Source organism: Mustela nivalis, assembly GCF_964662115.1.
Source record: "Mustela nivalis genome assembly, chromosome: 5".
NCBI classification, from domain to species: domain Eukaryota; kingdom Metazoa; phylum Chordata; class Mammalia; order Carnivora; family Mustelidae; genus Mustela; species Mustela nivalis.
In genome coordinates, this window is record NC_139024.1 from 29,248,397 (window position 1) to 29,266,692 (window position 18,296).

Genomic DNA, 18,296 nt, shown 5'->3' on the forward strand with positions numbered 1-18,296 from the left:
TGTGCCTCTATATATTTGTTCCAATTTACTTCTTTCTTTCCTTCCTTTCTTCCTTCCTTACTTTCTTTCCTTCTTTCTTTCTTTTTTAAGATTTTATGTATTTATTTGACAGAGAAAGAATGTACAACAGGGGAGCAGTAGAGGGAGAGGAAGAACCTGGCATCCTGTTGAGCAGGGAGTTGGATGCAGGTCTTGATCCCAGGCTTCTGAGCTCATGACCTGAGCTGAAGGAAGACACTTAACAGACTGAGCTACCCAGGAACCCCTCCAATTTCTTTCTGATGATAATTTTCCTCACTAATTTCTTCAACAATCTTTGACTGATGCTTTTATCACTGACTTCTACTTTTATCACCTGGTTCCTCCATTACTCCTTAAAAGCACAATCCCAATGCTCTGCTATTCCTTGAACTAACAACGCTGCTGAAGATTCAGCTACTGCCTCTGTCACCGTTTAGTCATCTCTCACTCCCAACCAGAATAGTTTGATATTCATGACTCCATATTAAAATTATTTCAAACTATAATATCTTTCCACACATAGCATAGACCTCCAGGCTATTCTCTCTTTGAATTCATATTATGTACTAATACATTGCAAACATCTCATTATGGTGCTCACTTTATGACTTAAATCTAGCACTTTAGCTCTGTCTCCTACTTTCGTGAGTGTGTGTGTGTGTGTGTAAAATGATCAAATCAAACAGTAGCTATGTCTTTCCCCATATTGTTACCTTTTTCTGCAGTGACTCAATCTCTACCAATCAATACTTCTCCATTATTCAAAGGCTAATTCTAGGTACCTCATATACCGTGACTCTACTTAATTATATCCTTTTTCAGAAATACTCTGTTATAGCTCTTTTAAAAATTGAAGCAGTTTTCCATTAGTGTGTTATCTGATCACTCTCTATAAAAAGCCCCTTGAAGATAAAGATCATGTGTAATTAATTTATCAAAACAAAATTTCAAATTTAAGAGGAGTATACAAACTATTTTCGAAATCTCAAGGCAACAGTATAACTCACATTGTTGTACCTTGCTTATCATTCTGGTTATCACCCCATGTACTTTGTAACCATTATATTCAGGGTCTTTCTATAATCCCCACTATTGCTTAGAGAAAGGTTTTCTATTGTTTCCTTTACAGGGGCCATAGTAACAAGAAAGACATTGCCATTTCTCTATTGATGTGTTGAAATACTAACAATAGCCAGAGTTTATCCTAGTGTCTCACAAACTTCCAAAAAAAAAAAAAAAGATAACAATATCTCCAGTAAATATTGGAATAAAACCCATAAGAGCTGATGAAACCACACCATTATCAATTCCAGTCTTGGGTATAGAATAATATTCTCATTGTGGGATCAAGGCAGTTAGAAAGTGACTGCCTCATGAATATTTGTTTCACAGTTTGTTATGAAAGATTCCTGACTTTGCATGGTCTTTTAAAAGGTACAATCTCAAACTCTCAGTGGGCAGAGGTAATATTCCTGTCAACTTTAGTCATCAGGTGGTTATGATATATTTCTTCCTATCTTGGTAACATTATCAAAAATGTTTTCTGTTTCTAAAATTATTTGAATCAACATTCAAATACGTTACTGTTTTTTTAGGTTAAAAGAGCCCTTCTGATTCAATTTCCTTCTTCAGTTTCCATTTGTAAGTAATGTTTCATGTTTAATAGCTAAATGAAACACAAGAGACCTTACTATCTTGAAAACAATATTATCTCAAATATAATTTTTTCTTAAGTTCTTTCTTTTTTAAAGAGTTTTTTTTTAAAGATTTTTATTTTATTATTTATCTGAGAGAGATAGCAAGAGAGAGAGAGAGAGAGAGCAGGAGCTGAGTAAAGGGCAGAGTGAGCAGCAGACTCTCAGTGGGATCCCCATGTGAGACTCAATCCCTGGACTCTGGGATCATGATCTGAGCTGAAGGCAGATGTCTAACCAATTGAGTCACCCACGCACCCTTTTTAAAGGATTTTATTTATTTATTTATTTAAATTAGAGAGAGTGAAAGCGAGAGAGATCACAGAAGGACAGGGAGAAGTAGACTTGCTGCTGAGTGGAGAGCCTGATGTGGACCTTGATCCCAGGACTTCAGGATCATGACCTGAGCAGAAGGCAGTCACTTAACCAACTGAGCCACCCAGGTGCCCCAATTTTTTTCTTAAGTTCTTACCAAAATATCTTTTCAATAAACTTTCAATGAATCTATCAGAAAAAATACTTTAATGTATATATTACAAATATAAACAACTTACACTAAAATATTTCTAAAGTAAGCATATACCCAAATTCTATAATCATTGTCTGACTCTACCCTAGGAATAGAATCAAATAAGATAGACCAGTGTAATGTATTTATGTATATACCTAATTTACTCTGTGTACATTAAAGTGAGACATTTCATTTGAATATGACCCAGCAAAGGAAATAATCCTTCTGTATTTAATCTTTCTTTATGACCTGTTCCAAACAGGAAAGTCTATGCAAACATAAAGTATAAATATGTTTAATTACTATATTAAATCTCAAGGCTAATAAAGATTACATGCATTTCAAAGCATAAGAAAAACTTGGTGAGAAAATAAAATACTTATTTGTCTTAGGACACATTTTATCCTTGAATACTAATCCTCAATTATTATATTCAACATAAAGTATCAAATGTGTATTTTAAGAGTTATTCAGAAAAGTTAAATGTTAATGAAATGTGGCTACAAGAGGAACTATTTCCCTATTTCATTAGGATCTGTTGTATTTAATAATTAAAGTAAGTAAGTTGAATGACTCAAGTACCTTTTCCAAACCTTCTTCTTTGAGGCTGATCACATCCAAATCAAAATCTGTTCGTAAACCATTGGTTTTGTTGAAAGTTATTCTGCCTGTGAGACCTTCCCAATGTGCCTACAGGAAAATAAATAAATAAATAGGATTCACAAACAAGTAAAGGAAGATAAAACATTTTTTCACACAAAAAATTATTTTCATTACTTCTCATAAATTTATCACTATTGATTTTTAAGACTTTTTTTCCTCTTTTACACTTTGGAAGATTTTTGTCTATAGTTGTTGCTTTAGTCTCAGTATAAAACTTATTATAAATTTTCATTTTAAATAATGCATTTTCTATGAATAATTTTTATGAGAAATTCGAAGATTGTTTTAAATAGTAAAGCTCTTTTGCAAACTGAGAATAATTTAGTCACTTATTATAATACATGAGCTAGTGAATATCTCACTAGAGATTGCAAATAGAATTACTGTTATAAAGTATCACTCCTAACTTCATATTAATATGAACATAAACTTACTTCATTACAGAGAAAGAAACTGAATTTAGGAAAAACCTATGCTCTACAACTTCAATTATACACATTTCTCTTAGAATAATTAACTTATTACTTTATTTTCCCTTAAGTGGGATTGGGAGAAATATATCAAAATTATTCATGTCAAGCTATACTTCCTGTAAAAGGAGCTTTCCATGTAGAAGGAAGTGAAAAATGTAATAATCTAATTACATAATGAGTTAAACCCGTCATAGGTGAGCAGATTTCTTAGTTTTTTTGTTTTTGTTTGTTTGTTTTTGTTTTTGTTTTAAATACAGAGAGTTTTCTCATTCTGCTGGCTACATAGAAAAAAATGTTTTCCATTATTTGTCATTTGGAAATAGCTTGGAAAAAAAGTTACATATGAAAAATTTCAAGTAATGTTACATATACTCACAGCTATAATGTTTCAAAGAATATATATCAAGATCCAAAGAAATGAAACCAAAGAGATTATGGGTAACCTTTCAATAAGGACTACAAATGGATATCATTATTAGTACACTAGTTAGGCTCCATGTATTTCTATACTTATGTATAGGGATTCTAAAATAGTTTTAGGCTAATAAATTACAAATAAAACAGAAATAATTATAATACATGTCTATATACATATTGTAACATGTCATCACTGAATTTAAACATGTGATAACTGGTCTCCAATAAGGAATAAAAAGATATTTAACCTATCCTTTTCCAAAGAAAATACTTTCAGGTGTTTAACAAAAATGCATCTTAGTACAAAAATAGTCAATTTGATCAAGAAGTACAGAAGTAGAAGTAGAAAATAGTTAAAGACAACAATCTGGGATAGAGGCAGCATAAAGAAATGGTTATCGGGTAAGAATGTACAACTAATAAAATACAATCACAAATCTAATTCTGAACTACCTCGCAACCAAAGCAAGGAGGAAAGTGTGATATAAACACAATATACAGGGTCCATAATGTCAGACATACCAACTATGCAGGAGAAGATCAGCTCTTCCTGGCACTGAAACTTTAGAGGAATGTCTCTTGTTGGTCCTCATAAAGAGGCTCACCATGTAATTTAGTGGACAAGGGCCTTGACAGCACTTACAATAAATACAATAGTGAGTTTCATACAACTGTTTGTTATAGGACTGTGTGACACACACCTGAACGGTCAGGTGCTGCATTCAGAAAGCAATTCTTTAACCACCCAAACCTATGCAATATGTCCGCAGCTCTCTGATGCTCAGTTTTAAACCAGACATAAACATAGAACGCGAAACAAATAAAGAACTACATATGCCTCAGGGAGTGTCATTTCACCCAACTGAGAGTACATTAAAAATCACAAAAGGAAAATTCATGGGTATTCTTTGCCAAGGAACTGGCATATTCTTAAATATGACCCTATTCTCACTTTTATTTTTGAGATGAATAATTTATTATATGTTGAATTGATGATTTCTTTAAAGCACATTAAGAAAAATCTTATGTGGGGATAATTCCTGTGATTTTCCTAGCAAAGACTAAATTTTCATAGTTACACTTTCATATAAAAACTCCTGTTATACTCAAATGAAATGTATCCCAAGCTGACAGTCATGATGGGACAACTAGGAAGTGTGTGTGTGTGTGTATGTGTGTGTGTGATCTTCAGAATTTTGCCTTTTTTTTTCCTCACTGTGGGCATTCTTGGTCTATAACCATAACAGTTGTAATCAGAAATGGTATGTGACCATAAAAATGATTGTATTACACAATATGAAGCAAATTTTGCACTTTTCCAAATGCAGATATTCTGTTTTATGTTAACTGCTAATATAATGACAATAACTAGACATTATATTTAGGAACCATAGATCTAAGTAACAATTCTTTAAGACGTGGGACTTAGTGGAGTGCAAAAAAAAATGTTGCCTAAAATACATTCTTTAAACTGTATCTCCACATAAATGAAAAGCAATACCTATAAAGACTCAGAGAGATCAAAACTAACAATGTCATAAATCATAGGTCACAGATTTTTATCTGTTTACACAATCATAGGTATCTTGAAAGATATTTATTTACTTGTCATGTAATTTTTCCCCTTTTCTTCCGTATCTTTTAGTAAAAGTGTTAATTTTGCCTGTATGGAGAAGAAAGAAAGTTGAATTCAAAATATAAAAGTAAAAGGCCACCTGTGAGGAAAACTAAAATAATCTCAATGCATTCACCTTGAGGACAAAAGAGACTAGGCAGATGTGCTTCTCCCGACATACCCGACATACCTCTTTAATTAGGCTCATAAAACGGGTCCCGAAGCGCCAGGGTTTGTGTCTATTACACTGTAAGGAACTGACTGTCATCTGAGGAAACTGCTGGACGCCCACAGACACCACGTGCACGGCATCATACATTAGAGCAGCATCCGTCTGAAAGCCAAGAACAAGGAAATATGGAGTCAGTACAACCAGTGAAACCCACGGGAGGAGGTTTGGAAGGGGACTGAAGGAGTGAGAGAAATATAGACTCATTTTACCTTCACCTAAGGGAGACAACAGTTCTTCTGATGCTCTGGTTCTCTTAAATAAGATGCTGTGTTCAAATTACTACATCAGCTCCATTAGAACATTTGACCTAAGGTCCCTTTCCTGAAGTGGTAACTCAGTTTCATATTGTCCTAGTATCTCTGTTAAAGTAGGAAATGTGTGAAGACATTCATTGTTTTATTTTTTTGTCATCCCCTTTGGCTCTGTTTGATTGTCTCAGTACACAGACCTAGACACACATCATATGCACACACACAAGATGAATGCAATTGAGAACATTTTGAATGGTTACATAAATGACATGTTATATATGAAATAAATAAATAATTTCCTTGCATAGGTAGAATGAAAGAAATTTGAAAGGAGAGTCACTTAAAAAGCTTAAATATAATCCCCAATCTTTTCTTCAACTTAATTTTTCAAAAGGTTCAATCTCAGAAATGATGCTACAGTTTTTGAATCTCAGTACATGTAGTAATCCCTTTTTAAGAAACTAAACGTAATCCCCTGTACAGTTTTCTTTTCCCCAAATTTCCATATGAAAAAAAGTTCCTTTTGTCTTCGCAAGTAAAACGGATATGAATTCTACTGTGTTTGCACCTGCTCAAATGACTGACCACTTTAGAAGTTGATGATAAAAAACAAATGGTTTGTAAGTCATAACAAACCAGAGGCTCAGTGACGTTCAAATACTGTGTTAAATGAAGCCTCGCATTGTGTCTGACGGATCGATGCCAGGCTCACTACCTACGGACGAGGGCCACACTGACTGTAATGCTAGCAATGAACTTTGGGCCATCTGCTTGGCATGCCTCAGAATAAAAGCATATATTTCCTCTTCTCATTCACACAATTAGTGAGCTGTGAAATGAATTCCAAAATGAATAGGAACCCTGTAGATTATAGCGTTTGCCACAATACAATACAAAATGAGTACACACAGTCGCTTTCATGCAAATGGATCCTAAGGAGCTTTGCCACATAAAATGGAAGACAGCTAAAGAGACAATGCAATGACAGAACATAATAATAATGCCATTTTATAGTTCATAAATCTTTGGGAAATATAGCTTGCATTCCTAACCTTCACTTTGTAAATACCAGCTGACTACTTCCGCATCCTCTGATAGCTGCGGCATAAAACTAGGATCATGGAGTTGATACAGGCATACGTCATGAGCCTGAGGATTAGACTGATATTTGTCTTTGGCCTGAGGTAACATTCAGAAGACAGATCTCAGATACCACACAGGTGATCATAAAAACAGTTACCAAGATATGAAAGACAGATTTGATTCCAAAATAAAATGCATTTTTAAAAAAATATCACTGTGAACAAAGGTATGGAATCATGAACACTTTCTCACACTACACGAGAGAAAAGAAAGGACAATTTTGCAATCTGCACCACAAAACAGCCTTAAAAAAAAAAAACTACATTCTTTTTAACCCTTCTTCTAACCAAGTTAGAGATAAGAACAAATGCTACCTACATGATTTATTTTTTTAAAAGAGTGGAAATCTACCAAATGTTCGAACGAAGGAAATACAGTAAAATCACAATGGTATTTTATATAACCACTAAAAAAGATGTTTTGAAAAATAATCAGTTAGATGAGAAATTGTATGTGATATGATCCTAAATGTAAAAATAGACTATGCAGAGCTGGATGTCTAGCATTAGCCATTATATAACTTTATGGGTACTTCAAACGTACTACGTAATTTATTTAACTCTCACAATAAGGGTTTAATAAATGTGCTACTATTGTTCTCATTTTGCAAATGATGAAATCAAGTTTGAGAGACATTAAGTAACTAAGCAACGTCACACAGTTAACAAGTGGAGAGGCCCCAGACTCAGCCTCTCTGCTCATAGCTAGTATTCTTAACCACCATATAACGTGTTATATGAATAATAACAGTAGGTTAAAAAGAAAAAAAAAAAACACTAAAATGAAACCAATGATCACTCCTGAAAGTTGGTAATTAAAGGAGTTTAAACTTTTTCTTTTTATTTATTTTCTACATTTTCTTTAAGATAGAAGTTTGCTAAATACCATTTGATAATTTTCAAGATGAAAATTTTTATCTATTTCCACAAAATAACTAAAATAATATAAATATGATATTGCTGCTATATGCCATGATTTACTTACATAAGACTTACATGAAAATTCTAGAATAGTAATCTTATCTAAAATGATAATGTTAAGAGGGAATTTTGCCAAATTAAGAGTTTGAAAATTTGTTTTTGGTACATAGTTTCAGCAATCAGAGGACACACTAGTTGATAATAAAACTATTTGAGGGGCAACTGGGTGGCTCGTTGGTTAAATCCTCTGCCTTCCGCTTGGGTCATGATCCCAGGGTCCTGGGATTGAGCCCCCGAGCCCCGCATCATGCTCTCTGCTCAGCAGGGAGCCTGCTTCCCCACCACCCCCCTTCTCTCTGCCTGCCTCTCTGCCTACTTGTGATCTCTGTCTGTCAAATAAATAAATAAAATCTTTAAAAAAAAAACAACTATTTGAGATCTTGTGATTTTAAATATAATCATAAAAGAAAGATAGTATTTATTAAATAGAAGATAAATACTAGAAAAAAATTGTAAGTAGATAAAAAGTTGCTGATCAAATTGCTTCTGGAATTTCCAGTTTAAAATATGTTGATTTATGATAAAGAGATACACAGAACTTCTGAAACTACTCTGTATGATATTTTCATCAGTTTAGAGTGTTATTTTTATTCTACTTTTAGACTGGTTGTTTTATGTAATAATATGGAGTTATTTTCCATTTATACTCGCTATCCTGTCAGACTCAACTTTACTGTCTTCTTCGCAAAATCATGCATATGCAAATTCTTCCACCTTTGAAAAGTTGTGAGAAAACTAGTGTTTCAAAAGTGTTTTTCTTATTTTCACAAGAATGCATATGCTTGAAAATCTGTCTTATACTAGTAATAGTATTACTTAACACTCATTTAGTATTTACTACAGATAAGACATTCTCTCTAAATCATTCCATTTAAATTCTCACAACCAATCTGCAGTGGAAAATCCACTGAATTTGTACCAAGTAGAAAACTGAGGCAGAGAACAGTTCACTAACTGGCATGTAGAGGTGGGGCTGGATTTGAAGCCAGACAACCTATGCAGAGTTCACAGCTCATTCTCCGGTTTTTGCTCGGAGTTCCACGTTTAATAAATAAAGCAAGACAGTTTGAATAATTTTAAAGTTACAAAATATAAGAAATATCAATAAGTATTTGAATGTATGACTCTAGATCATGTTTTGATAAGTGGTCAATACATAACAAAAATGGGCTGCCAGGTAAGGAACTGTGTGGTTATGGAGAATGGATAAATACAACCTCACAAACAAAGGAAGACATCAATGTATGGGGTTAGGTCATTAATAGGTTAGTCAGGAAGTAACATTAACCAGGAATGACTTCATGAAAGTAGATTTCTTCGATGCAGTTGCTGCTCAGAGTGTTCTCAAAAAGGAAAGGTCCTAGAATGTCTTTCAAGATCAGGCTTAAGCGGCATCTCTTACTCCCGACTCTAAATTGTACAGATTTGAAAGAGCTGCTCTTGCTAAGTCTTTCACTCTCTCATATTGACTTATAATCCCTTGCCAAGACTTTTCTCTTGATAGAAAATAGGAGGGAAAAAAAAAGAGAGAGGTGGAAGAGAGGAGGAAAAAAGTCCAGGAGACACACAAGTTAATTACTTTATCATTTTTATAATATTATTATTACTGTCCAGTTATATTGCATGCTTACACTATACTACACAACTGTGTCAATTTCTTTACCTGCGTTGGCTCACTTAATTCCACTAAGACCATATATTTTAGGTGATATTACTTTTGTGATTTTAGAAAGAAGGAAACTAAAGCTTAGTAAGGTTAAAGTAATTTTCTCAAGGTTTTGTCACCTTGAGAAAGAAGACTCAGAAAACAAGGCTCATGCAAAGCTTAGGTCTTTGAACTACTGTCCGAACTATCACAACATGACTGGCAGAAATAAGACTTAGAAACAAGACTCGGGCAAGACCTAATTCTTCGACTCACTATCTGAACTATCATACCCAACAACATCTCTTCAGCTTATTCCTACCAAAACCATGAAAGGCAATGGAGGATAAAGGATGGCAGCAAGTCTCACTTTTTGGAGGCTCTGCTGAACACCAGATAATTACGTCCCCAGGTCCCAAAAAGAGTATGTCTCTGAATTGAGATACAGATAAAAGTTCCTTTGGCTCCCAAGTCACATTTTTTTTTTTTTCATTTACAGCATAGCTACCTCTAAAGAAAGCTTCAGGATTAAACATAACTGTAATTTAACCAGTTACATTAAAATGGAATATGTGTACAATTTGGTCATTAAAATGAGAGGTTTAGATAAAATTGAAGTCACTCACATCCTAAATTACAAAAGACAAAAGTTAAGCAGAGGAAAAAAAAAAACTAAAAAAAAAAAAAAATCTGTCCTATTTTCTCTCTTTTAAGAATAATTACTCTCGGGGCACCTGGGTGGCTCAGTGGGTTAAAACCTCTGCCTTCGGCTCAGGTCATGATCTCAGGGTCCTGGGATCGAACCCCACATTGGGCTCTCTATTCAGCAGGGAACCTGCTTCCTCCTCTCTCTCTGCCTGCCTCTCTGCCTACTTGTGATCCCTGCCTGTCAAATAAATTAAAAAAAAAAAATCTAAAAAGAAAAAGAATAATTACTCTCTCATATATCAATAGATCATTCTTATTGGAAAGCTAAACTATTTATTTGCCCTGGGAATAGAGTTCAGAAGGAAGTGCAGACCAGGCAGGTATAGACAGACCTAAATGCTAACTTCCATGCTTCACTGCTAGGTCAAGTATCTATCGATAGTAATAGGGGCACACTTGAGAGACTACCTCAGGCTAGATTGGAGTTGGAACTCTTTTTTTCTTTCCAAAATAAGTTAGTTAACCTACAAAGAATGTCTGTCAGCCAAAAACTTCCTTTGCGAACCTTTACAATTATGTGATATAGTCCTATACATTTCAATAAAACTGTAGTGACCTAAACTGGTGGCTTGAAAAGATCATGAGAAGTGTCTTCACATACATTTTAAATATGCAATAACCATCTCCCTAACTTATTGCTGGGTTTATCTGATACCTAGTCTAATTACTTTTAGGCATGGAGTGTGTACAGGGAGCGGAGGTGGAAGAGTGACAAATGCTAATTTCTATGGTTGAATTATTGCCACAGAAATTAGTTTAGTCACCCAGTATGATTTCATCTATCTCAAGTAACCTCCAGTCTGATGAGACTTTTAAGTATTGAACAGTTTACATTTCTTTTATGCTCTAGAAAAGTCCACTATGCATTTTTGAATAATTGAAGATTCAGGGGAATTAGATACTCTCAACAGTTTCAAATGACAAAAAATGCCGTTGTTTAATACTTTTGATTTGGTAAGTATAATTGAAACATTTCACAACATATAAAAGCAGGAATAATCATAGATGCTGTGAATGGTCAAAACGTTTCTATATATTTAGATTTCATTCACAGAAGCGTTTAATACGAAGTATTGTTACCAAGCATGTCCATCCTGACTGCATATGTTATTTCTGGTTTTGATCACTATAATCATCATCATTAAACATCTCCTCTGTAAAGTTCTGAGAGAGACAGGCGCTACAACAAATTTAAACATAGGTTTTATTTATGTGATGTATGAAGCAAATAGATAGAAATGAACAATCCTGAACTCCATATAGACATACAAGAGAATATTGGTACATAAAATCCCTCAGAAATACTAAAGACTTCTCTTAGAAAAAAAAGAAAAGGAAAGAAAAAAGCTATCAAAAGTATTTATTTTTCTTTCCAATGAGAAGAACATTCTTATGTTCCCCAAGTAGTGTGGGTTTTGGGTACCCCCACTGAATTTTCACAGGGGGAACATGGAGCATAACCTTTCACAATTTATTTTCTCTGTTATGCCGAGTGGAGTTATATTTGTGGCAGTGTCATTCTGCTTAAACACTTTTTGCATATTTGGGCTCTTGGCCTGGGTTCCAAACACACCCAATGTTGTATGCAATAATTTACATTTAAATGTAATCACTCTTTTTTTTTTTTTAAGATTTTATTTATTTATTCATGAGAGTCAGAGAGAGAGGTAAAGGGAGAAGCAAGCGCCCCACTGAGCAGGGAGCCTGATGAGGGACTTGATCCCAGGACCCCAGGATCAAGACTTGAGCCAAAGGCAGATGCTTAACCATATGAGCCAAACAGGCACCCGAAATCTAATTACTCTTAAGAGTGATGTGATATATGTTTTTATCTTGATTTACTGATGTTTTTGTAGGTACAAACATATGTCAAAACATATAAAATTATACAATTCAAATATGGGAAATTTATAGTATATTGATTTTACTCCAGCAGAGCTATTTAAAATTGAAGAATGATCATGCGTTTTTCTAAAAAAAATGGTTCTTAGATTTCATTTTGTTCTAGAAGTCTCTAGAATCTTCCCAAACTAAGCACCACTGATCTGTATCTTCTTTCTTCATTGCACATTCTAGTTTCAATAAAACCGTTTATGCTTCCTCACTTCTTTTCTTTCCTTCTAGACCACAAGCATCTTTTGGGTAATTACCATATCTATCTTTGTAATACCCTGCACAGTACTCCAAACATCGCCATGCCCATAGTAAGTACATAAAAGCATTTTTCAACAAATTGAAAAAGTCAAACCAAAAGTTCGTTTGAACTGTAAAAGAAATAGGTATTAGGAAGCTCTGAATAACAATCACACTTTGCCACCTAGCTCGAATGTATTACCTCCCAGAGGTACCGTGAACCAAATCTGCCAGTAGCTCAGACCTGGGAGGAATGTGAGTGCAGCCTCTGTCCCGTTTCTAAATGAATTTATAGTAACAGTTCCATGAACACATTTATCTTTCCATTAAATAAGTGCAGGCAGGTCCCCTCTGAGATCTGAATGCTAGCTGGCAGGTGGCAGATCCATTCTGGAACCCCTATGTCTCAGACTTTGCTCATTTCCTGAATTCCCATCTGAAGTATAGTGCACAGCACACAGAGCAGAATGGTCTAACAAACGGAATTTGAGTTTATGAATTCTGGCCCTTTCATTGACTCGATCCTTTATCTAAAACAAATTAAAAAAAAAAAACCTAAATCCCCCTTGCCTTGTTTCCACATTTTATAATTGGACATAAAAATGAGGATCTGCCCTATTTCGTCCTTGTTGGAAATTCACTTTTAAAAACCAGATAGTTCCAAGAGAAAAACAATTACAAAGATGATTCTTCAATTAGAAGATATTAAGGACATTAAGGGCAGGGGAGAAAGGGTGGATTCTGACCTCTGGAGCTCTCTGGTGCAGTCAGCACAAGCCAAAACGGGACAGAGAATCAGCCACCCCTCTGAGCAAGGGTGAGGATCACACATGGAAGGGAGGCTGGTGTTCAGTCGTTCAGCTGGCACACTGCACCCAGCACTCTGCCCGGCTCAGAGCAGGTGCGCAGTGCTGCTAACTGAACGGAGGGGACTGAAGAAGAAATGCCCTCAGACCCAGTCGGGAGCCAATTGTCAGAGACAATTCACCCAGTTACACTGCAGCTGCCATCATGCTTTCTCTGTTGCCGGCTCTTTGTACTGAAACAGAGTTCTTTACCAGCAGCTGCGTGGACCGCACAGACTGCATGAGATAATACATTAAAGCAGTGTGCACGGTCTCTGGCACATGGTGCATAGGCAGGTGTTAGACGATGATGATGATGATCACCAGAAGAGCCGTAATCTCTTCGAGATGGCCACGAGCCAAAACAAGGAACTGGTTTAGAAAGTATAATGTTTCAACCCTTCTGCACCCACTGTTACCCTAAATGAGGGAACAGAACTCATGCTGTTCAGGAAAGCAGACCAAGTTCTGAAAGGGAATGGAGCAAGAAGGAAATCATCATACAACAACAACAACAGCAATGTGATCCCTTTAAAATGTGGTGTGCACACAATGCCACAATTCAAATCTAAAAAAAGACACACAAAGAAACCTACATACACACATGTTGCCTGACAAATTTGGAATTTAAGAATAAATATAAGTGGTAAAGTATTATGGTGTCTTCCATTTGTTACTAAAGGAAGAGCTGCTGTTGGACAGATACTTACACAGCAGACGAATCTGCCTCATATTTTTTCTCCTCTCTGGGTTCTTCATCTGTAAGAAAAGTGGCTGGAGCCAGCTGGATTTTAAGGTGTTTTGTGGCTTACATTCCTCTTCCTAGGAATCTCACATTTCACTCCAAATGTATTTTGGCCTTTTTAATACAATCATAATCTTAATTTATCTATCTTCTTCCCATAATTATTTATGTGCTTGTTTGATAAACTTTGGTATCAATACTTCATAGGAATTAATAAACAAGGGAAATCAAAAGTCACTTTTCTTTATCCATTGTCTGTGCTCCATACTCTACCCAATTCCTGTGTGGTCCATTAAAGTCTTCTAATATTTGTATTATATTTTCTTTGTTGATTTAACTTCAGTTAAAGTATCCACCCACACTAAAGCCCACCCTGGCTTCCCAATAATCTGCAGAGGACAACTAAAACCCTTTCTCTCTTACCCAGATTCATTCACTAAGATCCCAGGATCTTATCTTCTTTTGTGTCCTCTGAGACCCTGAGAATATAGATATGCCTATACCTCACATGTTTTAGCTGACCAGAGAGATTCTTCCATTGTGGATTAGCTGAGTAAGAGGAGATGCCAAAAACTGCATGATGAGAGATCTTTAAAAGGAATATGAATTTTTGTAGCTACCCGTATGTCATTCAGCACCTATGAAGGCTAAAAAGGATAAGAGTTTATGGGGAAGATATAAAAAAGAGAAGAGTAAAGAATAGAATGGGTTTCAGCTTCACAGCCAAACTGATGAGTTACAAAATTCAAGTTTCAGCAATGTTCTGAAGCTGAAGTATGAAGATCGCACCGGATGACAGTGTTGCTGGGATTCTGCAAAGAAATGGGTCTGGGCCAGGAGTAATGCCCTGAGGGATTAAACAGATTCATTTGCTTGATGTCCCTGCGAATCTGCGAATTCAAATAAATGTCTATGTCTCTTCAAACCAGTGCTCTCTGGCTTAAGCTAAAAGCTACCAGAAAGTAATGACAGTTAATTAACCTATTTTGAATAGCAACTGGTAAAATACAATCTAAAATGGGATCTATGCTAATTCTGACAGTAAGAGTTTTCATTGGCCCTTGATGTTTATATTATTCAATTTTTGGCCATTAATTTTGCAAGAACTCTTGCTCGATGACATTTTCCTTAACAACATGGAACAAAATAATTTTATAAACAATATTTTTCTGTGAGCTTTTAGAGCATTATAAGGTTTGAAATTCTGTCCATGGAGTTTTAACATTACAATTGTGAAAGCTTTAGGAGATGACTATTTTGCCTTATTTCCAATAATTATATGTATTTACCATGAATATTTCTATATAATTTTCTTTCTGTCCTACATATATCCTTAAAATGCACTATTTCCCAAGCAGAAAATCCCCTTTTTTTTTTTTTTTTTTTTTTTTTTACTGCTACACTTTCTAAATTCCTTTAAACTTTTATATACAATTCCAGGATGTTTAGATGTTTCTCAAATGCCATGTAGAGAAACTCTTTACGTCTTAAATATAAATGATTAGGGAAAGCTGTGAAGCAGGTTAGAAAATGCCAACAAGTTTTCAATTAAAAGTTTCATTTAACTAATGTAATTATTCTTACCTAATTAAATTTTTTCAACTAAGATCAGTCCTTTGAGATATCTCATTCTCTTTTAAAATGTTCCATGAAGCTCTTACTAACGTCCATGAAGAACGCTGTATTGATGGGATTGTTAATGAACTCTCTAGCAACAAGGCACTAGGCTTAATAATTTAGGCCCTGTTGAATCTCGTCTGCTTTTTACTACATTTGGAACTACTATTGATCTAGAGAAGAGTCAATATCAAGGGGAAGTATTCTTTGTCCTTCCAGCTGGTCTCCAGTATATCCAATTATTTTGATATTCAGAGCTCAGATTAGTTTCTTGCACTTAAAAATTTATATTCATCAATATTGTTTGTATTTTCTCCTTTCAATATGATGAAGTAAAATTGATTTCTATGTTAATAGATTAATTATTTCTAATTTGAGATCTAGAAATATGCAAACCAAAAATACAACAGAAATTTGGGTTTATGAGTTTAAATGTTCACGTAAAAACTAAATCCCAATGCCTATAAAAATTGAGAACCTAAAACTTTACATATTATTTACTCAAACCAAAAATCAAATTATAGTAATGATCTATTTTAAGCATAACTTGAAGGATAGGGAAGAAATTAATAAAGACATTTCTGGAAAAATAAAACAATAGATATACATCAATCATATTCATATATACCCTTTATAACTTTACGTGTTCTTATTGTATTTTTTTGTATTGTTACTCTATAAAAAATTGTAATAGTAACTTCTCACAGAAATGTGAAAAAATAAAATTTTCATAGAAAGCTAATGGGACTTAGTACTTTAATTCTATAACTTATTAGCCATTATAGGAAGTCATGTTATCTTTCTTAGTATCATTTCTTCATCTTTAAAATAGATAGAATAATAACCTACCTCATAGAGTTGTGAGGATTTAATTGGATAAATTTACAAAAGTGTAAAAAACTGTAAAGCTCTTTATTTCATTATTTATAGAGAAAAGTGAGACTCTCAAGTATGTTAGCAATTCATATAAGTTTAGATGAGGCAAAAATCTTTGAGGAAAATACTAAGGATTGATTTGCATACTCATATTTTACAGTATACCCTAGGTCCCTAATTTGAAGACTCCCCATCTCTTCACTGTTTTAGTTAACATGATTATTTTCTACATTGGAAAATACATTGATTTAACTAATTATTGTTTTAGTACTTGAAGAAATGCCTCTGTTTACTCCTTCTCAGGTCTCTTGAATCTCTTCTCCATATGAATATATACTCTTCAAACTCTCTTTTCATTTGTCTCTAAGTGCTTTACAGTTTGATTCACTCATTCAACAGCATTGATTCATGGTATTATTGTGTTATTGACAGCAAACACAATTATAAGCTTGAGCAATAAAACTGAGAAATCAAAGATGATTTAGACCCTTGGGGTATTCGTCATAGGTGAGTGGAACAAACAAGTAAACCAAAATTCTTAATAATGGCATATGCAGGTCAATATGGGTGTATTTAGTTTTGTATGCAGTACTACCAACTATGTTCAAAATTAGTCATCATTTGAAAGAATTTTCTATTAATATCCATAGCTTCAAAATATAAAGGAGTGGGGAAAAGCTAAGAAAACAAAAGTTGGAAGGAATGGTGAGATCAGGGGAAAGGTCAATCAGAATTCTCATAAAACCTTTTTTTAAGATTATCTTTGTTCACATTCTGAGACCCTAACATCTCCTTTCAGACATTAGAATATGTTTGTCCTTTTACCGGATAAATATTAAAGGATTTCCCTAATGTTGAGTATATATCATTTTATCTTAGAACTGATCTAAGTGGAAGACTAAAAGAATAACATGGAGCTGAAGACCAAAAATAGGATTCCAATTAAGTCATGCAACATCTTTGAGGGAATCTATGGTTTCTCTTCCTTGGCATCTCTTCTACTGAAGCAGAACCTCTTCCCCGGAGTCCATTTCCTGACCCAGGATCTTAGTGCCAAGTGTTCCAGACCTGGTAACAAGCACTGTTTCAGGCATAGCCAAGTGATAAAGCTTCTTGAGGGAGCCATTTGGGAAAAAGGTACATTCTTTCTTTTGGAGTTTTGTACTTGTGGTTATAAACCTTGATGCCACCTCTGCACTGCTGCCTGAGAATGAAGCCAATATAAACAAAAGAGGGTGTGAAAGATGGAGAGGAACCTGTTTATGACTCTCTATGTGCACCTGAATCCAAAGGTACCTGAAGACGGTTATCCTGGACGTTACAAGCTAGAAGACCAATGTGCTTCCTTTTTGCTATCAACTAAAAGAATTTTAGACAACTGGAATTAGAAGAATCATGAATAATACAGCCTTGGGCTTTGGTTTGCCTCTGGGCAAAATAAGATTATGGTTTTTTATCTCCCCACAGAGTTGTGATACACATTTTTAAAAAATCTGAAAATATGTGTAAAAACATGTGATATACAATTATACATAAGAAAACACTAAAAAGATCTGTTATATTAAATAAATTCACCAAATATATCATTATTATTTCTAAATATCTGCAGAAAGACATTTAATACAGTAGGAAATTTTTAGATAACTGCTAAGATATCTGTATAGTATTGTCAATTGGTTCCACTTACAAAAGCACAAAGGCAACTGTGACATGACACAGAAGTATAC

General features: G+C 34.5%; 1 protein-coding gene across 3 annotated transcripts in view; it reads right to left on the reverse strand.

The window, feature by feature from the left end:
* GRIK2 (glutamate ionotropic receptor kainate type subunit 2) overlaps positions 1–18,296 on the reverse strand; it is a 652,846-nt gene that overhangs the window by 259,084 nt on the left and 375,466 nt on the right. For all 3 annotated transcript variants that reach the window (XM_082731868.1, XM_082731867.1, XM_082731869.1), the window contains exons 8-9: positions 5,585–5,728; positions 2,809–2,916 (exon numbers count right to left, since the gene is read on the reverse strand). In XM_082731868.1, coding sequence (XP_082587994.1) covers positions 2,809–2,916; positions 5,585–5,728 — 252 coding nt within the window. The remainder of the gene's footprint in view (positions 1–2,808; positions 2,917–5,584; positions 5,729–18,296) is intronic.